Source organism: Neoarius graeffei, chromosome 1 (assembly GCF_027579695.1).
Source record: "Neoarius graeffei isolate fNeoGra1 chromosome 1, fNeoGra1.pri, whole genome shotgun sequence".
Lineage (NCBI taxonomy): Eukaryota > Metazoa > Chordata > Actinopteri > Siluriformes > Ariidae > Neoarius > Neoarius graeffei.
This window is the reverse complement of record NC_083569.1, coordinates 111,979,592-112,006,159: the sequence shown is the minus strand read 5'-3', so window position 1 is coordinate 112,006,159 and position 26,568 is coordinate 111,979,592. Positions and strand designations below refer to the sequence as shown.

General features: G+C 43.8%; 1 protein-coding gene across 1 annotated transcript in view; it reads right to left on the bottom strand.

Moving 5' to 3' along the window:
- Positions 1 to 26,568, bottom strand: part of LOC132885935 (titin-like) — a 605,367-nt gene that overhangs the window by 516,485 nt on the left and 62,314 nt on the right. The window contains exons 5-7 of the mRNA XM_060920468.1: positions 9,581 to 9,844; positions 8,839 to 9,087; positions 8,489 to 8,605 (exon numbers count right to left, since the gene is read on the bottom strand). Coding sequence (XP_060776451.1) covers positions 8,489 to 8,605; positions 8,839 to 9,087; positions 9,581 to 9,844 — 630 coding nt within the window. The remainder of the gene's footprint in view (positions 1 to 8,488; positions 8,606 to 8,838; positions 9,088 to 9,580; positions 9,845 to 26,568) is intronic.

Genomic DNA, 26,568 nt, shown 5'->3' with positions numbered 1-26,568 from the left:
CTTTTTTTGAAATAGTACTTGATTTTTGTATTCTAGTAGTTCTAGTACTTGTATTTCTTTCTTTTTGTATTTATATTAAAGTTCTATTTTTGAAAAATAGACTTATTGCCTTTTTCTTGAAGTAAATATATATGGGTCAAAGTTGACCTGTAACACCACAGATGATACTATACTTAATTTTATTCATTATAATAATATTAATTTATTTTAAAGATGTGTTCTAATACTTCCCCGTAATAGTCAGGTAACATAACGTTTTATTTATAGAATTTTCTTGAGGTTCCTTTTACCTTTTTTATTATTAAAAAACAAGAGGTATGCTGTAAAAAGAAGAGCCTAGGGGGCCACACCAAAAATATTAAAATCAATCTTTTCATGGATAAGGAAACCTAACAAGGTCACAAAGAGTTAAGAAACAAATTGGATTCTAAATCATTGTTTTGAGGGTATTTTTTTTGGCTGATTTAAGACATGGGTCAAAACCAACCCGTTAACATAAAGGATAGTAACAAAGTTAACACAAGAGGAAGGTTAACGGTCTCATTGCATCGTTTTTTTCATTAATTGTGCAGTGGTCTCTAGTATGAATGAATGCCCTGTGAGCCGGTTTTGGTGAAAAAAAAATGCTGTGGTTCTCCTGTTTCAGGCTGTTCTAGTTTGGTGGAGGAGTGGGTGTTTAAAGACCAAGCTGTTTTCAGATGCTTTCTGTTAAATAATTAATATTTTTACATTTTTTATAATCTTTACTTTCTCTGCATGTTTTAACTTTACTTTAACTTTATTCTGTTTTATTCCGCTGGTTTCTTTTTCTTTTTCTCCTTTTTCTTTTTGGCATTTTATTATTTTATTTCTACTATTGTTTAATTCTTATTATTTTCTTTTAATTCTTTTAATTCTTTTAATTAATTGTTTTAGAATAAAAATAAAATTATTTTATGTAATTTTTTTTCTCTATTGTTTACTGTTTTTGTTTTTACTTCTGTAAAGCACATTGAACTGCTATTGTGTATGAAATGTGCTATATAAATAAACTTGCCTTGCCTTGCCTTGGGTGGCAGGAGAACGGCAGGATTTCAGCTCTTACTCATTAATATTCATGACATGTAAACATGTTACCTCTGATTGGCTAACAGCACTGTGACACTGCCTCCAATGGGTCAGAACAAGCAGATGTGGGTGTCTTTGTAAAAACTGTTTTGATTGGCTATTATGGTCTCGACATCGATGTTTTGACCAATAACAATGTAGATAACACAAATTTTACATCACATTCAATGAGATTTAAACGAGACTAAAGATGGCGACTTACAAATAATGTGTAAACATCGTTGGAGTTAATAAAGTTTGAACAGCATGAAGGAACATACCCCAACCCCCTGAAATTAATTTAAAAAAAAAAAATTCTCAACAGATTTGGCACCTCTTCACCTCTTCTATCTTGGGCAAGAAATGCAACCTTGATGTGTTACTGCTGCAAATAACACAGGCACGAACTTGTTCAGACATGTTTTCAACTTGCTGTTAGGTCCTCTTCGTTAGCTACTGACGAGATGAGCTCTGCTATCTCTCCTCGTGCTTAAATCCGAACTTTCTTCCCTTGGGCAGTCGCAAGCCAAGGTGGGCGAGGCCATGAATACTAATTTTCGAAGTGATGCAAGTTTGTAGGGCTTTTTCAGATTCGTTCGTTTTTCCGACTATTTTCTTTCATAAGCTAATACAAGGAATGGGAGTAGGATTACATTTTCACATGCATATGCAACTCGGAGTGAACCATGGTATTTCAAAAAGAGCCAGTATTAAATGTTTTTGGTGGAAGGGCAACTTTAAGCATATATTATTCAATGATAAACTAAGTGAATTCTCAATAAAAGTATTCCTGAAGTGCTTTAACACATCTGTCTTCAGCACTATGAGCAGCTTGAAATGAAAGTCCCACTGCACACTCAGGAATGAGGTAAAAATAAAATAAATAATACCTCACACTTTATAAATATAGAGCCTCACACTTTATAAATTTATATTCATGCAATAATATAAAAAAGTTCTCCAATTTTTTGCAGAAAAGAATGAGTTGTCCCTCCTAGAACTGCCACCTTATTGTGCTGAAGGGGTTTGTGTGCTTGAATGATCCTAGGAGCTATGTTGTCGGGGGCATTACGCCCCTGTCAGGGTCTCCCAAGGCAGACAGGTCCTAGGTGACAGGCCAGACCAAGAGCAGTTCACCAAAACCCTTATGGAGAATTAATTGAGGACCGTGACGTTGCCTGGTATGGCGCAGCTGGGGCCCCACCCTGGAGCCAGGCCCGGGGTTGGGGCTCGTATGCTAGTGCTTGGTGGCCGGGCCTTTGCCCATGGGGCCCGGCCGGGCTCAGCCCGAAGAGGTGACGTGGGCCCGACCTCCTGTGGGTTCACCACCCACAGAGGTAGCAGTAGGGGGCTGGTGCAGTGTGGATTGGGCGGCAGTCAAAGGCAGGGGCCTCGACGACCTGATCCCCGGACACAGCGGCTAGCTGTTGGGACATGGAATGTCACTTCGCTGGGGGGGAAAGAGCCTGAGCTTGTGCGGGAGGTTAAGAGGTACCGGCTAGAGATAGTCGGGCTCACCTCTATGCACAGCTTGGGCTCTGGAACCCAGCTCCTCGAGAGGGGCTGGACTCTCCACTTCTCTGGAGTCGCCTATGGTGAGCGGCGGCAGGCTGGTGTGGGCTTGCTTATAGCTCCCCAGCTCAGCCGCCATGTGTTGGAGTTTACCCCAGTGAACGAGAGGGTTGCCTCTCTGCGCCTTCGGATTGGGGAGAGGGCTCTTGCTGTTGTTTGTGCCTACGGGCCGAATAATAGTACAGAGTATCCAGCCTTCTTGGAGTCCCTGAGAGAGGTACTGAGGGGTGCTCAGACTGGGGACTCCATTGTGCTACTGGGGGACTTCAATGCTCATGTGGGTGACGACAGTGACACGTGGAGGGGCGTGGTTGGGAGGAACGGCCTCCCCGATCTGAACCCGAGTGGTGTTTTGTTATTGGACTTCTGTGCTAGTCACAGTTTGTCCATAACGAACACCATGTTCGAGCATAGGGGTGTCCATAAGTGCACGTGGCACCAGGACACCTTAGGCCGAAGGTCGATGATAGACTTTGTTGTCGTTTCATCTGATCTCCGGCCCTGTCTTGGACACTCGGGTGAAGAGAGGGGCTGAGCTGTCAACTGATCACCACCTGGTGGTGAGTTGGATCCACTGGTGGAGGAGGAAGACGGACAGACCTGGCAGGCCCAAACGTATGGTGAGGGTCTGCTGGGAATGTCTGGCTGAGCACTCTGTCGGGGGGGTCTTTAACTCCCACCTCCGGGAGAGCTTTTCCCAGCTTCCAAGGGAGGTGGGGGACATTGAGTCTGAGTGGACCATGTTCTCTACCTCCATTGTGGACGCAGCTATTCGGAGCTGTGGCCGTAAGGTCTCTGGTGCCTGTCGTGGCGGCAATCCCCGAACCCGGTGGTGGACACCAGAAGTAAGGGATGCCGTCAAGCTGAAGAAGGAGTCCTATCGGGCCATGTTGACCTCCGAGACTCCTGAGGCAGCTGACGGGTATCGGCAGGCCAGGCGTGCTGCAGCTCGGGCAGTTGCGGAGGCAAAAACTCGGAACTGGGAGGAGTTCGGGGAGGCCATGGAGAAGGACTATCGGTCGGCCTCGAAGAAATTCTGGCAAACCATCCGGCGCCTCAGGAGGGGGAAGCAGTACTCTGCCAACACTGTTTACAGTGCGGGTGGGGAGCTGTTGACCTCGACTGGGGACATTGTCGGGTGGTGGAAGGAATACTTTGAGGATCTTTTCAATCCCACCATCATGTCTTCCATTGTGGAGACTGAGGCTGATGACTCAGAGGTGGACTCGTCCATTACCCAAGCTGAAGTCACTGAGGTGGTTTGCAAGCTCCTCTGTAGCAAGGCACCGGGAGTGGATGAGATCCGCCCTGAGTATCTCAAGTCTCTGGATGTTGTGGGGCTATCTTAGTTGACATGCCTCTGCAACATCATGTGGCAGTCGGGGACAGTGCCTCTGGAGTGGCAGACTGGGGTGGTGGTCCCTCTTTTTAAGAAAGGGGACCGGAGAGTGTGCTCCAATTATAGGGGAATCACACTTCTCAGCCTCCCAGGGAAGGTTTACTCCAGGGTACTGGAGAGGAGAATTCGACCAATAGTCGAACCTCGGATCCAGGAGGTACAATGCAGTTTTTGTCCTGGTCACGGAACACTGGACCAGCTCTATACCCTTCATAGGGTGCTCGAGGGTTCATGGGAGTTTGTCCAACCAGTCCACATGTGCTTTGTGGATCGGGAGAAGGCATTCGACCGTGTCCCTTGTGGTATTCTGTGGGGGGGTGCTTCGGGAGTATGGGGTTCGGGGCTCTTTGCTAAGAGCTGTCTGGTCCCTGTACGAATGGAGCAGGAGTCTAGTTCGCATTGCCGGCAGTAAATCAGACCTGTTCCCAGTGCATGTTGGACTCTGGCAGGGCTGTCCTTTGTCACCGGTTCTGTTCATAATTTTTATGGACAGAATTTCTAGGCACAGCCAGGGGCCGGAAGGAATCCTGTTTGGGAACCACAGGATTTCATCTCTGCTTTTTGCAGATGATGCTGTCCTGTTGGCTTCTTCAAACCAGGACCTTCAGCATGCACTGGGGCAGTTTGCAGTCGAATGTGAAGCGGCTGCGATGAGAATCAGCACCTCCAAGTCCAAGGCCATGGTTCTTGACCAGAAAAGGGTGGCTTGCCCTCTCCAGGTTGGTGGAGAAGTCCTGCCTCAAGTGGAGGAGTTTAAGTATCTCGGGATCTTGTTCACGAGTGAGGGAAGGATGGAGAGTGAGATTGACAGGCCGATCGGTGCAGTCTCTGCAGTGATGCGGTTGCTTTACCGGTCTGTCGTGGTGAAGAAGGAGCTGAGCCAAAAGGTGAAGCTCTCAATTTACCGGTCGATCTACGTTCCGACTCTCACCTATGGTCATGAGCTTTGGGTAATGACCGAAAGAACAAGATCGTGGATACAAGCGGCTGAAATGAGTTTCCTTCGCAGGGTAGCTGGGCGCTCCCTTAGAGATAGGGTGAGAAGCACAGTCACTCGGGAGGAGCTCGGAGTAGAGCCGCTGCTCCTCCACATCGAGAGGAATCAGCTGAGGTGGCTCGGGCATCTTTTTCGGATGCCTCCTGGACGCCTCCCTGGGGAGGTGTTCCAGGCATGTCCCCCCAGGAGGAGGCCCCAGGGAAGACCCAGGACACGCTGGAGGGACTATGTCTCTCGGCTGGCCTGGGAACGCCTCGGTGTTCTTCCCGAGGAGCTGGCCAAGGTGTCTGAGGAAAGGGAAGTTTGGGCTTCCATGCGCAGACTGCTGCCTCCGTGACCCAGCCCCGGATAAAGCAGAAGAAGACGAGAATGAGTTGTCAGAAATGTGATGCTACAAAGCAGACCAACCAATCACAGTTGTTGTGGCCTGCATTGCCACAACATATTGTGAGATTTCTGGAGAGGTGTACATCAAGCTAGGATTTGACACAAAATTATAAATTGGTCTTTTCTCTTTCCTGGTCAAGCATTAATTCTTTCTAGTCCCTTCTTTCCTCTACTTTCTTTTAATTTCCTTTTCAAATGTGTTTTAATTCTTATTTCCAGTTTTCATTTTCCCCCTTTTAATCTTTTCTTGGGCAAAGACCTAACATACCAGTCACCTCTCTACAAAGGCATGCCAGATGGCTGTGTGAAAGGCTGGCTTTAAGTATCCTGCCTGGCAGGTGCAGGCAACTTGGAGAATTCTGGGTAACTGAGTTCTCCTGAATGGTCTCTCTCACTGTGTGCTGCTGTCACCCTCTCCTGGCTGCCGGTGGTGTAGCATGACCTCTGACAGTAACAAAAGGGAATAAATGTTTAGTCATCCAAAATATGAATGAAACGATTTTCGTGTTACAATTTTCCCTCGGAAGAAGTGTGTGATGGTCTTCCCTGCAGACACCTTTGGAAAAATTCTCCCCAGTTTTGTAGACTGTGTTAGTGCTCATATACAGCATTAATTTTGATACAAGCTTGATTTACAAACCTCTAATCCTGACTATTTAATTCCTCTGCCAGGACTGGGAAGTTATCTGGCAGGATTTAACAGAGAAACCTTGTCATTCACTTTATGAGGAGCTTTGATTGTCTGAATCACTGCTGTTGCTGCTGTAATGTTAATTTCCTGTGTTGTGGACATTTTCAGTGTGATGTCAGTCCTGTATATCAGTGTAGCAGTGTGTAGACATGCAGTAAGAGTAATAACACTTATCTTTGATTCCTCATTTAGTCCTAAACTTTACTGCACTGAGATCCTCTACTTACACTGAATAATACTGCAGGATCCAGTTCCTGTATCTGCTTTTAAGAGAACACTTTAATAAGCCCATGTGGGAAATTCCAGTGTGACAGCAGGAGACAACAAACAATATAAGACCATGAAAAGACAATGATACAGCAGCAGAAGGGGGTTTAAATACACTGAGAAAACTCTTGTGCCTTTGCCAATATCAGCATTTTTACCATTTTGTATTTTTATACAGTGATGTACTGGCCTTAAAACATTTACTGAGCCAAAATAATAATAAAAATTTCACCAAGACAATGTTTACTTTATTTCAGTTGCTTTTATTTCATGTTTGCGTCATATGATACATAATTGCTAGCAGATTAATAATTCAGTGTATTGATAATGATGCATTTATTTAATTGATCAAATCATTTCATCCACAAATCTCCTCACACAACTACAATTAAACTTCACACAGCTGAAAAGTCAAACTAAATATAACAATGGTATCTAACTGAGATTGTAAGTCTACTCCTTGTAATTCATCTAGAGCTAATCTCACACAGAAATAGAAAAACACAGCAGGACAAATACAGTAATGAGAGAACTAATACTGAGAAAACACAAAACACAAAGTTAGTTCCCCACCATAGATAGTCAATTAACTATTTTTTTTTCACAGTCCAAATCCTGCACTCTGATTGGCTGGCGAGCGGGTCCGTATCCTACGGTACAGATCCCAGTTACGGACCTCTGGCGACTCTCTCGTTCACAACAACAACAAACATAGTAGCATTTTTTGTCAACATTTATCTTTTTTTATAAGATTTATTTATAAGATTATCAAAAATCTTATAAATGTTTGCCAGCATTTCTCAGGAGAATAGCATTAATTTTACAGCATGGATAGCGATAACGACAGTGTTCACAGCAAAAGTGAGTTTTGCTACCCTGAGGAAGACAAAATGAAATAAAACATTTCAGGAGAAAGCTAAAACCTGTAATTTGCTAACGCCAAGCAAAAACATGGCTGAATCCTGAATGACTCCTATTTGTATAAATAGGGGACTACATAGGCAGCAAAATGTAGGGGTTTTTTTTTCCTGCCATGGAAGTGCACTTGTATACCGAGGAGGAAGCCATTTGCATTATAGCCATGAATGAGGATTCAAAATGGCGGCTCGGCTCGGTTTTCCTTTCGGGAGCTCTCGTTTTCTGTTAGATTTGGTAAAGAAAAAAATAAATATATTATTTACCAGCTTAAGGTCGGTCCGTATGGTGAAATACCGTGACCTCTGCCTTGAATACTGACCTCGGCCCAGAGGACCTCGCTCAGTACTTTCAAGACCTTGGTCAGGGTATTTCACGATATGGACCTCCCAGTTGGTAAATAACATATATATATATATATATATATATATATATATATATATATATATATTTTGCAGACACACAAAGCTTCACTTATTTTAACTCCAGTATCACTGGGCTTTTCACCGACCGCTCTATTAAAATTAACGTTAAAATGACAAATCAGGATTCTTTTAAAATCCTCAGAAAACCCTAAAGAAGAAGAAATTATTTTCCAGTAAATGCATCCTCTTTTTATTGATGAACTTTGCTCACTCCTCTCTGACTGCATTCTCAATTCTCTCTTCAACAGTGTGAGCTGTGAAAGACATTAAAAAATTCATTTAATTCATTTCATAGTTTATTTCAGGTGTTTATGGCAGAAAATTAACCAAACTGTATTTGATCTCATCTTAAACACAGTTTAAAGGGTGTTTGTTTGTTTTAATGTTTATTAATGATAGTGAAGTGAAAAGTGACATCTGCGTATGAAACACTCTTCTGCACTATTTTTATTATTTATTCTTTAATAATGTACTTTATTAATGAAGTGAAAATGTAACTCCACTTGAAGCATCTGTCATGTGTAAATTCACTCTCAGAAACAGACGTGCTGTGTTTTATATCAAACTTGCATTTAAATCTTATTGCAAGTGCATTTTAAAACAAGTGCTTTAACACTCAAGTGTGGATTTTTGCTTTTAAAATGAAAACAGTAAAGTCACATGATTTCTACTTTTGTGAAAGTGAAAATGTTCTCAACTACTCAAAGTTAGTCTGATCATGATGTGAAACATACTGAAAGAGTTCTTACTTCGAGCTCTGTAACATTTGACCAGCAGAATGATGGTTGCCAACAGATACGGAGAGGCCGTCACTACACTACAGATCAGCATGAGCACTGAGAATGGAGCTTCTACACGTGATGGACCTGACAATGAATAAAATAATAATGATAATAATGTTTTATTCTTGAAATGTTTGTAAGTTTTAGTTCAATCTGAAGTACAAATAAATTAATTTACACCTGTGTGAACAAGTGGAACAGCATATTGTACACAGACTTAGATAAACTAAGCCCGATAGATTACATGATATAAAGATACTGTGTTCAACACATTAAGTCACAGTTGTATTTAAATGAATATTAAATTGATTTCTCACGTCTGACTGAGACCCAGCTTTTCAGTGACTGTCCTCTCTCTGGGTGTTTACAGTGGTAGAAACCTTCATCTGACTTTGAGACCTTATGGATGATCATCTCTCCTGTAGTCTGTGTCTGGAGGACTGATCCATCTTTATAGAAATCAGCTCGGAGGTTTGAGGAATTTGGGTTTTGATATAAACAGCGTAGAGTCAGAGGATGTCCCTCAGTCACAGGATGGACAGGACTCTCCAGGATCACAGCACCATCTACAACACAGAAAATCGCAAACAATGAAATCCAGACACTATGATGTGGATAAATAATAGAAATAAAAGTTCTCTAATTGATCTGTATGTGACTTAAAACCCTCTAAACCTGCAGAGTCTGCAGTTATTTAATCCAAGTCTGCAGAAAACTGCCTACACGAGCGCATGAGAAAACATTTAACTGAATTATGTATGCATGAGTACAGATACTGGTATTAGATATTTATTTGATTCAGTGCTCATTTACTGGTTCTAGTAAAAAAAAAAAACTGAACCCAAAATATGATAACATATGTTTCTCTTGGATGTAAGCATCGTGTATGTTATGCTAATGAACAGATAATATGAAATGACAGCAATCTGGTTGTATTTAATAGTTCATCATCAAATTGAACTTTGTCTTCTGAACTATTTTTCCCAATTGGAATTCTGAATATTATGTAATGAAACATTTCCCTTTTCCTTTAACAAAAGACACTACATGAAGACTCACCCTGCACTGTGATGTTAACAGGATTACTGTTTTCTCCAGATTCAGAGTGACACCAGTAAACTCCAGTATCGAATGTGTTGAGGGAGCTGATTTCACATGTACCCGTAGATGTAGAACAATCTGACACTCCCTCACTGTGTGTGTCTCGTCTCACTGTCCATCCAGTAGAGTTATTCTGGTCCTCACAACTCAGTGAAAGAGAGTCTTTCATAAAGTGTTGAGTTCTGCTGGGTTTGATGATCAGAGAGACTGGAGGAGATTCACCTTATACAGAGAAAAAATCCATTAAAAAAGATTAAGAGCAATCATGTAATACAATGAGGCAGAACACAAGTAAACTGCTGTAACGTTACAGTATTGTTTTACAGCATGTTTTATTACTTTATAGTATTGTACTGTCAATGATTAGGTAATATGCTTTGATTTACAGTATATTACTAGAAAATGCAATGCTTTTGGCAGGTATAAGAATGGTGAAAAGAAAAGAAAAAATCTCCTTGTATCAATATTGAGTTTAACATGGTCCATGGTTTAAATTACAGATCAGAAGTTTATTTGTTCAAATCTCAGCATTGTCAAGCTGCTATGGTTGGGTCCTTGAGCAAGACCTTTAACCTTCAGCTCAGTTATATCCTGCATCACCCAAATGAGTAAATGTACTGGATTCTCTTTTATTTTATACTGTACATATATTTACAAGTATTTTACTTGCAGGAATTACACTATATTACTGGAAACATAAAGTAATGTACTGCTAAAAAAGATAAGAATAATCAGTAAAGATATTAGAGTACTTTACAATTAACATGTTTAGTTATTTACTGCCATTTGCTATTTGCAACCAGTAAATTAATCTAAATTTTACAGTAAATATTTTACAGTGAGGAATAGATGCAGGGGTGGCATGGTGGTGCAGTGGTTAGCACTGTCACCTCACAGCAAGGAGGTTCTGGGTTCGAGCCCAGTGACCAGTGTGGGCCTTTCTCTGTGGAGTTGTAATGTTCTCCCTGTGTCTGCATGAGTTTCCTCCAAGTGCTTTGGTCCAAAGACATGCAGTTTGGTTAACTCGCTACCGTAAGTTGTCCAGAGGTGTGTGTCACAACCTGGCTCTTTGGGCCATGACAAGACCAGAGTTGCACCGATTTTAGAAGGTTTAACACATTTATTAATTTCACATACAACAACGAAAAGTGGAACAAACATTACAAAATAGAATATGGGCATCAGTATTATCAGTAGTGTAGGGTGTGCATGTGTGTAAAATATAATGGATGTGTGTTGTCAAATACATAAACTGAAAACACTGCGGCAGCCACATCACCTCATGGGACGTCTGCTGGAGAGAGGAGAGAGAGCGAGAATAAATCAATCATGGGTATTTATAATCTCAGGGCACCGGGCTCAGGTGCCCCTGATCACCAAACCCAGCCCACAAACCAAAGTCTCATCAGGAAACTGCTGCCTCAACAGCAGGGGTCGCCACACCCTCCCCTTAAGACGGTGTCCCGACAGAGATCACTGCAAACCCAAAAAACAAACAAAAACAAAAACAAACTACTACCTTACCTCCCCTTTGAACCCACACCCCACCTCTGCAACCAGATACCTGAAAAAGAAGTATTTTAAGAGGGAGACAGGAACAGAGGGAAGAATGACAGAATTTGCAACAATTTATAATTACTTGTAGAGGGTTCATCATGGCCATTAATGCATGAAGGCAACATTGAATCCTTCACTTTTGTTTTCTGCCACAGTGTACTATTGACACTCATCTCAGAACACCAGTGGTTGAAATAGCATAGCAAATCACGAGCAAATTCCACATTATTTTGTTTATCACTTTTCTCCCAATTCCTGAACTTTTGGCGGTAAGCTTCAGGGACCAACTCGTATGCTTTCAAAACAGCAGAGTTTACCTTAGCACAACTCATATACTTACTCACACACAGCACCGAATATGCTTCCTGGGCCCTACCAGTAAGGACACACTGAGGCATCAAAATCCTGTCAGCGTCAAGCCAATTTTTCGTATCTGCCATCCGCTCAAACAAAGTGAAAAAAGTATCAGGATCCCTCTCATTAAACCTGGGCATTAAATGCAAATTAGCCCCAACATCAAACGTAACCTGCCCCGACTCAGAGAATCTTTCCTCTGACACTATGTGAAAGCTTACCATCACAAATTAAACTCAATTTATACTGCTGCAAGTCCTGTCTAATTTTTTCTGTTTGCTGATGAACCTTTTCTATTTCAATTTGCTGTTCCATTTCTACCTTCAACCGAATTCTCTCCTGCTCAAACTGTAACATCAGCAGTTCTTTCTGCTGTGCAAAAGTCAGCCCCGACACGGGTGCAGACACCAGCTTGTGGTGGGTAATTACGCACTAGAAACCAGCGGGTCTGAGAAGCCACCTGCAAGCAGGCCACCACACAGGATCCCACGGACATGCTCCCGAGACAACCATCCATAGACAGCTGACACTACCCATGTTGCCACAACACTACACAAAGAAAAAAAACCCCGACATAACCCAAAAGGGAAACGCCACTACAGCCTAACAGGGAAACTCCAAATACTGTGTATCGGGGCGGCAACACTTACTTTCTCCTTAAATTATGCACAACCGCCTCCGCCAAAAGCGAAAAGTGGAACAAACCCTCCAAAAACAAATCCAAATGCTTCCACAGACGCTAAACCTTCAAAATCCAGTGCGATCCCCCAAATGTCCGGTAACACGGAGACAAAACGGCAATCACCACCAAACCAAACGTGCACCAGACCCTCATTATCTGATGTGTAAACATAGACATGTATCGCAAAAATCTACATACCCAATGATCCAACAAATCACCGACCATAAACGGACGAGCCCCCATTTGTCACAACCTGGCTCTTTGGGCCATGACAAGACTGGAGTTGCACCAATTTTAGAAGGTTTAACACATTTATTAATTTCACATACAACAACAAAAAATAGAACAAACATTACAAAATAGAATATGGACATAAGTATTATCAGTAGTGTAGGGTGTGCATGTGTGTAAAATATAATGAATGTGTGTTGTCAAATGCATAAACTGAAAATAAAGAAACACTGTGGCCGCCACATCACCTCATGGGACGTCTGCTGGAGAGAGGAGAGAGAGCGAGAATAAATCAATCATGGGTATTTATAATCTCAGGGCACCAAGCCCAGGTGCCCCGATCACCAAACCCAGCCCACAAACCAAAGTCTCATCAGGAAACTGCTGCCTCAACAGCAGGGGTCGCCACACCCTCCCCCTTAAGACGGGGTCCCAACAGGGATCACCGCAAACCCAAAAAACAAACAAAAACAAACTACTACCTTACCTCCCCTTTGAACCTACACCCCACCTCTGCAACCAGGTACCTGAAAAAGAAGCATTTTAAGAGGGAGACGGGAACAGAGGGAAGAATGACAAAATTTGCAACAGTTTATAATCACAATATTAACCCTCATAACTTCTGTTCTAAGACTATTTAATCCACAGGGGCACGAGAAAAAGCATCTGCCATTATATTGTCCTTGCCTTTAATGTGTCTGACCTCTAAATTATGGCCCTGCAAGAACAAAGTTCACTGCATAAGATGCTGGTTTGGGCAGTGCAGCGAACTCAAAAAGATCAATGGGTTATGATCGGTATATACAACTACTTGTTCCCCCCCAGTACCAACATAAACCTCAAAGTGCTGCAACGCCCAAATGAGAGCCAACACTTCCTTCTCTATTGTTGAATAGTTCAGTTGGTATGAGTTGAACTTTTTCGAGAAGTAACACACGGGTTTATCAATTCCCCCCCTCTTCCTGTAACAACACTGCCCCTGCACCCACTTGACTGGCATCTACCTGGATCTTAAATGGCTCATTCAAGCATGGTGCAGCCAAGACTGGAGCCGAGCACAGGAGGGATTTCACATTCTCAAACGCACTTTGACAATGAGGAGACCACACAAATTTCACCTTGCCCTTCAACAGGTGGGTGAGAGGAGGATGTTAGCCAAGCTGACCTCAATGGATAACCCCTCTCACCCCCTACATGAGGCTGTGGGGGCTTTAAGCAGCTCTTTTAGTAGTAGACTGCTACACCCATGGTGTAAGAAGGAGAGATACCGCAGGTCATTCATACCGGCTGCTGTCAGACTGTATAACACCCACAACTTGTAACGTAGCACCAATAACCTGTTTGTCATTATATTTGCACTACTTCACCACTACTACCTCTGCCATCTCTCATCGATGCAATTATTATGTGTAATAATATAGGCCTTAAACTATTTTTATGCATACTTATATGAATATATATATATTCCTCTGCAGGAAGAGATCAAGGGCAGGCTGGTAACACTGAGAAGAGCAGAGAATCTCTTGAAGAAACGCAGAAGGAAAGAGCAAACAAGATCACGCTTCTACAAAGACCCCTTCAAATTTGTGAAGAGCCTCTTCACAAAGGAGAAGAGTGGAAGTCTCTCTGCATCAAAGGCTGCCTTGGAAGAACACCTGAAAAGAACTTGCACAGATGACCGACACCAGGAAAAGGTTGCACTCCCACCTGACATGCCACCACTCAACACACCGGCGCACGAGCTAGACATCAGTCCACCCAGGTGGAGTGAAGTGGACAAAACTGTGCATAGAGCAAGGGCCGCATCAGCTCCAGGCCCCAATGGAGTTCCATACAGGCTCTACAAAAACACACCAGGTGTCCTTCAATTTCTCTGGAAGCTGATGAAGGTTGTGTGGAAAAAGGAGATTCCAACATCCTGGCGGACAGCCGGAGGGATCCTCATCCCCAAAGAAAAGGACTCCTCAGAAATTGGCCAGTTCCGCCAGATCAGCCTTCTAAATGTCGAGGGAAAAATCTTCTTCAACGTGGTGGCTCAAAGGCTGGCAAGTTATCTGCAAAGAAACAACCTGATTGATACATCAATCCAGAAAGCAGGCATCTCGGGCTTCTCAGGATGTGTGGAGCACGCTAGCATCATCTGGCATCAAATCCAGCTCGCCAAGAGGGAGGGGACAGATCTCCATGTGGTATTTCTGGATCTTGCAAATGCTTTTGGCTCGGTCCCTCACGACCTCCTGTGGACAGCCTTTGAGTACTTCAGAGTTCCACCAGCCCTTACAACTTTGGTCAAGGCCTACTTCCAGGACGTCCAGCTCTGTGTGCCGACAGCAGAGTACACTACAACATGGCAACATCTGGAAGTGGGAATCATGGCCGGTTGCACCATCTCCCCACTGGCATTCACCCTGGCCATGGAGGTCATAATACGGGCTTCTCGATGGGTGGTGGGCGGACAGCAAATAAGACCTGGGCTGAGGCTGCCCCCAGTCAGGGCCTATATGGATGACCTCACAATACTGACTGTGACCAAGGCTTGCATAGCACGGCTTCTGGGAAAACTTCAAGAGAACATTGAGTGGGCTCGCATGAAGATCAAGCCGAGCAAGTCCAGAAGCATCTCCATTGTTAAGGGGAAGCTGTCAGACCACTACTTCCACATTGGCGATGAACCCATCCCAACGGTCTCTGAGAAGCCTGTGAAGAGCCTGGGGCGCTGGTATGATGCCTCCCTCAAAGACAAAGAGCAAGTAGAGCAGCTCAGGAAGGACATAGCCAGCGCCCTAGAGAACATCGATAGAACCCTGCTTCCTGGCAAGCTCAAGCTCTGGTGCATGCAGTATGGACTCCTGCCATGTCTCCTCTGGCCACTAACCCTCTACGAGGTTCCACTCTCAAAGGTGGAAAAACTGGAGAGGCTGGTCAACTCTTATGTCAGGAAGTGGCTTGGCCTTCCTAGGTGCCTCAGTAGCATTGGGCTTTATGGCAGAGGGATGCTGGAACTTCCCATCACCAGCCTTGCAGAGGAGTACAAGCGCGCCAAGGTCAGACTGGAGATGACGCTCCAAGATTCCCGTGACCCATTTGTGGCCCAAGTAGCACCCATCCTGGCCACTGGGAGGAATTGGACCCCGCTGGCTGCAACAGAGCAGGCAAAGGCAGCACTCCGGCACCGTGACATCGTGGGACATGTTCAGGAGGGGAGGAGTGGTCTTGGCCTTGGTTCTAGCAGACCGACTTGGAGCAAGGCCAATCCAGCTCAGAGACACAAGCTGGTGGTTCAAGAGGTACGTTTGGAAGAGGAAGCAGCAAGGCGCACACAAGCCATGTCACAGGCAAAGCAAGGGCAGTGGTTGGCATGGGAAGGAGTAGAGAAGAGAAAGCTCTCCTGGAAAGACCTTTGGGAGATGGAGGCATTCAGGGCAAGCTTTATCATCAGGGCTGCATACGATGTCTTACCTTCCCCTGCAAACCTAAGCCAATGGTATGGCGATGACCCCACATGTTCCTTGTGCCCAAGCCCAGCAACACTAAAACATATTTTAGTGGGCTGCAAGACTAGCCTCACCCAAGGTCGCTACACCTGGCGACACAACCAGGTACTAAGATGTCTTGCTGCAGTGCTGGAATGCCAGCGGGTGAGCACAAATGCACTTCCTCCCCCGCCATCCCACCGGCAGCCAACACTCTTTGTCTGGCAGGGTCAAGCCAGCTTCACCATCACCAGTAGGGCGGACATTGGGCAGCTGGGTAGAGCACAGGACTGGAAAATGCTGGCAGACCTGGACAAAAAGCTGTGCTTTCCACCGGAAATTGCATCCACCAACCTGCGTCCAGACCTTGTTTTGTGGTCTTCCTCACTCAAGCTCGTGTACATCATTGAGCTCACGGTACCATGGGAGGGGGCGGTAGAGGAAGCCTATGAGCGGAAGAAGCTGAGATACGCCGATCTTGCAGCAGATGCCAAGCAACAAGCCTGGAATGTGAAGGTACGCCCGGTGGAAGTAGGCTGCAGGGGATTCATAGCCACCTCAACATATAGGCTACTCAGGGAGATGGGGGTGCGAGGGAAGGCCCACAGGCAGGCAATCAAGAATCTCTCCAAGGCTGCTGAGAAGGGGAGCCAGTGGGTGTGGACCAGGAGGAAGGACCTGACATGGGGCTCCAAGTGTGTGATGGCTGATGGGAGTGAACCTGGGATGCTGGGATTCACTGCTGAACCCTCTGGAGGTGTCGTGGGCCTATCAGCAAAACACCCAAGAAGGAGGGCGCCCACTTGAGAACCCAAAGGATGCCATCACTCATTTGATGGCCACAGTGTCTCGTCGGTGCCTTAAGTATCTATTGGGATAACAACACCTAGTCCTACATAACAGATATATATATATATATATATATATATATATATATATATATATATATATATATATATAAAATGTTATTTATGTATATATGTGTGTATATATACAGTACAGAGTCTACCTGTAATGTGCAATTTTTCCGAGCCTCTCAATAAGGCAATTTTTTCTTTTCTATACTTTTTCACAGTAGATGATTCAAATAGCCCTCTGTATTTAATCCTTCGTTTGTATAATTTTTATTTCAGTTTTATTTGTTATCTGTTTGACTTTTTCTTGCTACTGTAACACGTGAATTTCCCCAATGTGGGATGAATAAAGTGAATCTAATCTAATCTAATCTAATCTAATCTAATCTAATCTAATCTAATCTAATCTAACAGGTCAGTCAATGGTGCGACTACAGTTGAAAAGTTTTTACAAAAACTCCTGTAATAGCCGACCAAGCCTGGAAACGCATCAACTCCTTTTTCATAGCTGGAACGGGAAACTGCACAGCAGCTCTGACTTTAGCATCAACTGGGCGCACCTGCCCCTATCCGACCACCCGGCCAAGATATGTCACCATCGCCCTGGCAAACTCACACTTCGCCAGGTTGACTGTGAGTCGTGCCTCAGCTAAATGGCTGAACAAGGCACAGACGCGCTGGACATGAGCATCCCAAGTGTCACTGAAGATAACCACATTGTCCAGATAAATTGCACAGCCTTCAAGACCTACCACAACCATATTCATCAACCGCTGAAAAGTTGCGGGTGCATTCCGTAATCCAAAACTCATCACAGTGTACTCATACAATTCGGTAGGCGTTATAAACGCAGAAATGTCTCTAGCACAAGCAGACAAAGGAACTTGCCAGTACCCCCTTAGCAAGTCAAACTTGCTCACAAATTTCACTGCACCAACCTGATCTATGCAGTCCTCCATTCGAGGCAACGGAAATGAATCTGACTTAGTGACCTTATTTACTTTTTGATAGTCAGTACAGAATCTAGGAGACTTATCAGATTTATCGACCAACAGACGGTGACACCCAAATCGATGACGATGGAACTGCAATGTGGTTGTCCAGCATATATTTGATCTCAGATGCCATTACTTTCTGTTTGTGTGGTGCACACCTATAGAAACGCTGTTTAATTGGTGTACTGTCCCCATCATCAATATCATGTTCTATCAGGTGTGTGCATGATGGTGCATCACCAAACAGAACTAAATACTCCCTGATCAACTCCATCAGCTCACTACTTTGAACCACAGATAAGTGAGCAAACAAACTCTCCAAATTACACAACGTCTCTGAATTTTTTAGCCTACCACACATCACAGGGTCATCAGGTGCTCGAACATTCACCTCCTCCCTGTTCACCATACAGTATGTGGAGCCTGCAAAGCTGGGGACACAGAACCAACAGTAAGTACTGGACTGGCACCTAAACTCTATGCACTAGACTCGGGCACAACAATAACATCACGTGAATAATAAGGCTTCAACAGGTTAACATGACAGAGCTGAGAAGACTTCCTATGCTTTGGAGTGGAAATGAAGTAATTCTGCTCTGAAACTTGTTGCTCCACAGTGTACAGGCCTGAGAACTTTGCTTGAAATGGTGAACTTACAATTGGAGTGAGAGCCAAAACCTGGTCTCCAGGACTAAACTGGCGACGCTCTGTCTGGTGGTCATACACAGTTTTCATTTTAGACTGAGACACTTCTAGATTTTCATATGCCTTTTCAGCCGCTGTGTACAAATGATAGTGAAAACCATTCACATAATCTATCAAATTCTTGGGTGGATTAGTGTCACCCAAGCCATCCCGCAGGACTGCTAAGGGACCATGCACTGTATGGCCAAAAACAAGGTCATTGGGGCTAAACCTAGTGCTCTCCTGCACAACTTCTTGGACTGACAACATCAACCAAGGTAGGCCTTCCTCCAAATCTCTCCCTATATCTCCATGCAGTGCGTGCGCAACAAGGACTTTAATGTTTGGTGAAAACGCTCCAATGCTCCTTGACTCTGTGCATGATAAGCAGACGCACAGTTATGCTTCACCTTCAATTGCTTCAACACCTGTGCAAACAAGTGCGATGTAAAATTAGAACCTTGGTCACTCTGAATCACATGCAGAATGCCAAAAATGGAAATAAACTGTATCAACGCCTTGACTATTGATCTTGCAGAAATCGAATGCAAAGGATATGCTGCAGGATATCTTGTCGTCTGACACATCACAGTCAGCAGGTAAGAACAACCAGACTTTGAGGTTGGTAAGGGTCCCACACAATCTATAATCAAATGCTCAAATGGTTGACTGATAGCTGGAATGGGACAAAGAGGTGCTGGCTTGATTGACTGACTCGGCTTACCTGTAAGTTGACATGTATGACATGATTTTATGTAATTAGAAACATCATGCTTTAACTTCAGCCAAAAAAAATATCGCAAGACCCGGTCATAAGTTTTCCTCACACCCAAATGATCTGATTTGTCATGTGCAATCTTTAATACTGTGTCACAGAATTTTTCAGGCACAACAATCTGAAACACCGGCTCACCAACAAAATCGCTTTCACAAGGCACCCATTTCCTCACAAGCAAGTCATCCTGGAGAAAATAGCCATGAGCCACATTTCCCAATTAACTCTCAGACAAAACGCTGGTCCACAAACTGGACAAAGACTGATCAAACTGCTGACTTTTACCTCACTCCGCCCGGGGGATGGATGGGGGAAGATCAGGTAATGGAATCACAACTTTCGTCTCCTTTTGCTTTCCACTAAAATAAGAAGCAGCCCTAGCACGCTGTGCACGGGTCACGGTGCAGGCTGGAAACACACCTGGATATTTCCGACCACACTCATCTGGCCTGACAGTTACCATTAGCTTTGAAGTAACCACAGGAGACGGTGGCACACTAGCCCATACCACGCCACCAGCTAGGTCATTTCCCAGAATCATTTCCACCCCATCAATTGGCAATGCTGGATGCATGCCCACTATAACAACACCTTGCACCAGATCACAATCAAGCACCATTTTGTGCTGAGGTACAGGTACCAAACCCATCTCCATACCTTGCATCAGAATAAAATCCCCCGTTTCTGTTGCAGGTGAAAAAGGCAACACTGATTCCAAAATGAACGAATGCTTAGTGCCTGTGTCTCTCAAAAACTTTATAGACACACACTCCTCACTACCCACCAGAGAAACTACAGCCTCAGCAATGAAAGGCTCAAAATCATCACTCTCTGGACCAACACATTCAGGACTTGGTCCCTGAGCACTGGAACAAGACAGGGCTAGAGCTGGAGCAGGTTGATAAGATCTACGTTTATTCCTACTCCGCAGCACAGGACACTGATCTTTCCAGTGACCCATGCCCTGACAATAATGACATAAACCACCTCTGGCACCATCATCTCTTACATGTGAGGCTTTAAATACATGCACGGGACCTGTTACTGAAGACTGGGCACAGTAAGGAGAGCTACCGTGGTTGTTACCTCCATGTCTCTCATAACTAGCCGAACACACCTCACCAAAACCACTCTTGTGCGTTAACACAAAATCATCCGCCAGCTCAGCCGCTGTATGTACAGTGGTTGCTTTCTGTTCACTTACATGAGTCACATTGCGCTGAGGAATTGAATTTTTAAATTGTTCCAAGTCAAGTCAAGTCAAGTTTATTTGTATAGCGCTTTTAACAATAAGCATTGTCGCAAAGCAGCTTTACAGAATTTGAACGACTTAAAACATGAGCTAATTTTATCCCTAATCTATCCCCAATGAGCAAGCCTGTGGCGACGGTGGCAAGGAAAAACTCCCTCAGACGACATGAGGAAGAAACCTTGAGAGGAACCAGACTCAAAAGGGAACCTATCCTCATTTGGGCAACAACAGACAGCCTGACTATAATATTCACAGTTTTAACGTGAGGACAGTTTCGTTGATGTTATAACTCTTCATTGATGGAAACTTGAGTGCAAAACTGTTCATGATAACTGCAGTCCTAAACTTAGCAAGACAACTGTAGTCCTCAGCCATAAAAGCATTACTGTAAGAGTCCAGAGCATCCTCCAGGTATAACCCTCAACTGTCCTCATGGGGCCGTCCTTCACAGGAGTGGTGCGATAAAACTCTGACCAGACACAGGGCACCAGGATGGATCAAGCAGGTCCGAGGGGCAGAAGAGGCCAGCATCTCAATCCCAGGACCAACATGTAACTCAGAGGGACAGATTGTGGGGGGGGGGGAGAGAGAGAGAGAAAGAAAACACATGTTGTTAGGTATGCCCTAAAAATGACAAGTATTAAATCTGTGTGGTAGGCTCGCAGCCCATAAAAACTGTCAACACTCATCGCAGAACACCAGGGGTTGAAATGGCACAGCAAATTCCACATTAGTTTGTTTATCACTTTTCTCCCAATTCCTGAACTTTTGGCAGTAAGCTTCAGGGACCAACTCGTATGCTTTCAAAACAGCAGAGTTTACCTTAGCACAACTCATATACTTACTCACACTCAGCGCCGAATATGCTTCCTGGGCCCTACCAGTAAGGACACACTGAAGCATCAAAGTCCTGTCAGCGTCAAGCCAATTTTTCGTATCTGCCATCCGCTCAAACAAAGTGAAAAAAGTATCAGGATCCCTCTCATTAAACCTGGGCATTAAATGCAAATTAGCCCCAACATCAAACGTAACCTGCCTCGACTCAGAGAATCTTTCCTCTGACACTATGTGAAAGCTTACCATCACGAATTAAACTCAATTTATACTGCTGCAAGTCCTGTCTAATTTTTCCTGTTTGCTGCCGAACCTTTTCTATTTCAATTTGCCATTCCATTTCTACCTTCAACCAAATTCTCTCCTGCTCAAACTGTAACATCAGCAGTTCCTTCTGCTGCGCAAAAGTCAGCCCTGACACAGGTGCAGACACCAACACAGGCATTGGCACAGCTGCCACATCTGACAAAAACTCCTGTCCTCAAAACGCTACTCTCCACTAAAGTAAACAAAACAATAATTTTAACATCAGCCTTGCATTTTATATCTGCCACATTGATATTATAATGCTTGGCTATTTGTAACAACTGTTCTTTAGTACAGCTATTAATGAATCCCACCAAGCCTGCATCAAAAAACTCTGAAAAGGAAGCCATAACAGACCAAACAGGACACACAGTATTACCCCCCAGACTCACACAAATGAGGCAACTTACTCCAAGGAGTATTCCCCCTAACTGCCTAACCCAAAATCTTACTAAACTCACCCCTAGTCTTCATGCAGCTTGTGGTGGATAATTACGCACTAGAAACCAACGGGTCTGAGAAGCCACCTGCAAGCAGGCCACCACGCAGGATCCCATGGACGTGCTCCCGAGACAACCATCCATAGACAGCTGACACTAACCACATTGCCACAACACTACACAAAGAAAAAAACCCTGATGTAACCCAAAAGGGAAATGCCACTACAGTCTAATAGAGAAACTCCAAATACAGCGTATCGGGGCGGCAACACTTACTTTCTCCTTAAATTACACACAACCACCTCTGCCAAAAGAGAAAAGCAGGAAAAAAACCCTCCAAAAACAAATCCAAATGCTTCTACAGATGCTAAACCTTCAAAATCCAGCGTGATCCCCCAAACTTCTGGTAACACGGAGACAAAACGGCGATCACCACCGAACCAAATGTGCACCAGACCCTCATTAGCTGATAAATGCGTAAACATGGACATGTATTGCAAAAATCTATATACATAATGATCCAGCAAATCACCAACCACAAACGGACGAGCCGCCAAGAGCTACTACTTTGTTTGTATTATAAATTCCCGTGACTGATTTATTCTCACTCTGTCTCCTCTCTCCAGCAGATGTCTCATGAAGTGATGTGGTGGCCGCAGTGTTTTCAGTTTATGTATTTGACAACACACATCCATTATATTTTACACACATGCACACCCTACACTACTGATAATACTGATGTCCATATTCTATTTTATAATGTTTGTTCCACTTTTCGTTGTTGTATGTGAAATTAATAAATGTGTTAAACCTTCTAAAATCAGTGCAACTCCGGTCTTGTCATGGCCCAAAGAGCCAGGTTGTGAGCCAGGAGAGAGCACCGTGAGTGTGGCAGTAGTAGGGTGACCAGATTTCCCTAGTCTGAAACCAGGACACTTTTGCACGCGACCATGCTCGCGCACGCACACCTTTTTTTTTTACATAAACGTGACACTCAGAGAGGTGCTCTTATCATTTTGTTGAAGCTCACATTTATCAACATCTCACATGAAATAAAACAAACAGGCATTTTGTTATCTAGTAGCATAGTGGTATACAGATCAGTTAAATCATGGTCAGACAACAGATTTTGTAATGGCTGAGAATAGGCCAGGCTATGTCCATAGACCAAATTTAAACTGATTTATTTCACCTGTTTGTGAGAATACCAAGAAGAATGCATATGCACATGTAGGCTATATCTCTAAAATTGTATGCACTATACATGAACTAAAAAAGTAGACATGTGACCTCAACATAGCCTAGGTCAGAATCAACCTTACTAACCATTCCCCACAACTGAATGAATAAAGCAAGAAGATGTGTACAAAAGTGAACACTTTAATGGAAGGTGCTGTTTAATGGAAGGAAGCTGTTCAACACAGCAATATGGCCAAACTGTCAGAATGGTATGTTAAACAGAAACAAAAAATAGACAAGTGATTTGAGAATATATACCTACGGAAGCCGAGAGAGGCCCTTCATATAATACTTTTTTTTTATTCACCTTGTTATCCCGAGATAACGACATAATTAATTCAGGATCTCGAGAAAACAACACAACTAATTCGAGATCTCGAGAAAACAAAACCGTTATTCCGTGATCTCGAGAAAACAAAACAATTATTTCATGATCTCGAGTAAACAGCTGAGAAATGGTTCATTCAGGTGCGCCAAGAGACTTGTGATATGCTGACTTTGGGGATATTTTTCATTCTGTATAGACGCAACTTTGGTCATTAGAATGTCTGGAATAATCGATCACCTAATAAGGCAATATTTTGATCAGGGGTTGACACAGGGAGAGATTGCATTAAGTCTTTTAATAAGGGATAATTTCAAAATTAGTCCGCGGCACCTCCGCAGAAGACTGGCCTGGCTTCGTCTCTACCGACGGAGATACAGTGATCCAGCTGAGATCATGAAATAACGGTTTTGTTTTCTCGAGATCTCAAATTAGTTGTGTTGTTTTCTCGAGATCCTGAATTAATTATGTCGTTATCTCGGGATAACAAGGTGAATAAAAAAAAGATTATATGAAGGGCCTCTCTCGGCTTCCGTAAATATACACTCAAACAAAACAGCAGTAAAGGAGGAGAGGGGCGACAGCCCGAGGAAAGCCCCCACAGGAGCGCACAGCATTTGCAGCATAGGCTACCCAACTCAGTACAAGAACAAAGCACTTACAGTGTGTGCAGTGGGCTTCGTGCGCATTGTTCTGCACCTCTCGGAGGAAGGGATAGGTGCCCTGTAAATCTTTGGAAAAGGTACATTTTCTTTTCGGCATAATTGCTGCGGCATTACTGCTGCTAGCTGCTAGACAAAGAACATTTGCGCCAGTTAATGTTTATTTTATTGTTGCATGGCAACACATTCTGTTGTCTGGAATAATGTGGCTAAATAAGCACCCAAGCCACAGGGCCAGGGGGCAGTAACCAGGGAAGTTTGCGATTCCTGTCAATTCATCAAAATAGTAAATGCAGACATTTCTCCGCTAATGATTCCCACGCTGCTCAGTCGCAAACATCGCGAGTGGCGAAAACCGGGACATATCCGTGTCCCGACAGACTTTTGTCGGGACTCGGGACACACAACCCCAAATCGGGACTGTCGGGACGTCTGGTCACCCTAGGCAGTAGGGAAGGCGTCTCTGTTTCTGTTTAATCTGAATGATCCTGGATGAGCACCCATTTGTCACAACCTGGCTCTTTGGGCCATGACAAGACCGGAGTTGCACCAATTTTAGAAGGTTTAACATGTTTATTAATTTCACATACAACAACGAAAAGTGGAACAAACATTACAAAATAGAATATGGACATCAGTATTATCAGTAGTGTAGGGTGTGCATGTGTGTAAAATATAATGGATGTGTGTTGTCAAATACATGAACTGAAAACACTGTGGCAGCCACATCACCTCATGGGATGTCTGCTGGAGAGAGGAGAGAGAGTGAGAATAAATCAATCATGGGTATTTATAATCTTAGGACACTGGGCCCAGGTGCCCCTGATCACCAAACCCAGCCCACAAACCAAAGTTTCATCAGGAAACTGCTGCCTCAACAGCAGGGGTCGCCACATGTGACTGTGGGAAGCCATGGCCTAATGGTTAGAGAAGCAGCTTTTAATTTTCACCAGTTTGATTCCTTGGACCAACAGGAATGGCTGAAATGCCTTTGAGCAAGACACTTGCTCAAGCACCTAACTGCTCCCCAGGCTGCTCTGGATAAGAGCATCTGCTCAATGCCAGTTATGTAATATGTGTGAATGGTTGTTTTCCAAGCCCAGAAATGGGAGGGCTGCAGGAGGAAGGGCATTCAGTGTAAGACTCTGCTCCAGGGTTTGTGCAAGTTCAGAGCCATGTTTAGTTTGTGGCTTTATTGTTAATAGTTTCTTTTAATTAGACTTTTGGATTTGTCCTCTGGTTTCTTGTACAGGGTTTCAGTGTGATTTAACTCTTTCCTGTTTTCCAGATATGTTATTTGCATTGTGTTTACTGGCAGTGTGACACAATGACAGCATATGATCTTGTATCTGATTTTTTGCTCTCAATTGGCATATTTGTATCAGTATTTTAATTTAAACTGAAAGGGTTTGCATTTTTGTCGAGCTGTCTAAAAAACAAACAAAAAAAAACTTGTATAGTGCACCTCCTATATGTATCTGTTTAGAACACATTTCTGTTCACTCTGAGTAATGTACTCACCCCCTTTCCAGAAAAGAAAAGCCTTTTATTTTTGTCACATGTACACTCACATGCACAGCACACATGCAAGGAGCAGTGGACACATGCATGCACCCACAAGTAAGCAATAAGCACATGTACATAACCAGAGCACTGGGCATCTATGTCACAGCTCCCAGGGAGCAGTTGAGGATTAGATGCCTTGCTCAAGGGCACTTCATCAGAGAGAAGGAGAAAGTGCTGTTCATTCACTCAACTATCCTCACATTTTTCCTGTCAGTCTCAGGAATCAAACCCTTTGGGCCCAAGACTGCTTTTCTAATATTCAGGCTATGGTTGCCCCCATGAAAAGTTGATAAGTTGCACTTACAGTAAATATATATATATAGTAAATATATATATATATATATATATATATATATAATCTCATCTCATTATCTCTAGCCGCTTTATCCTGTTCTACAGGCTCACAGGCAAGCTGGAGCCTATCCCAGCTGACTATGGGAGAAAGGCAGGGTACACCCTGGACAAGTCACCAGGTCATCACAGAGCTAACACATAGACACAGACAACCATTCACACTCACATTCACACCTATGGTCAATTTAGAGTCACCAGTTAACCTAAACTGCATGTCTTTGGACTGTGGGGGAAACCGGAGCACCCGGAGGAAACCCACGCGGACACGGGGAGAACATGCAAACTCCGCACAGAAAGGCCCTCGCCGGCCATGGGGCTCGAACCCGGACCTTCTTGCTGTGAGGTGACAGCACTAACCACTAC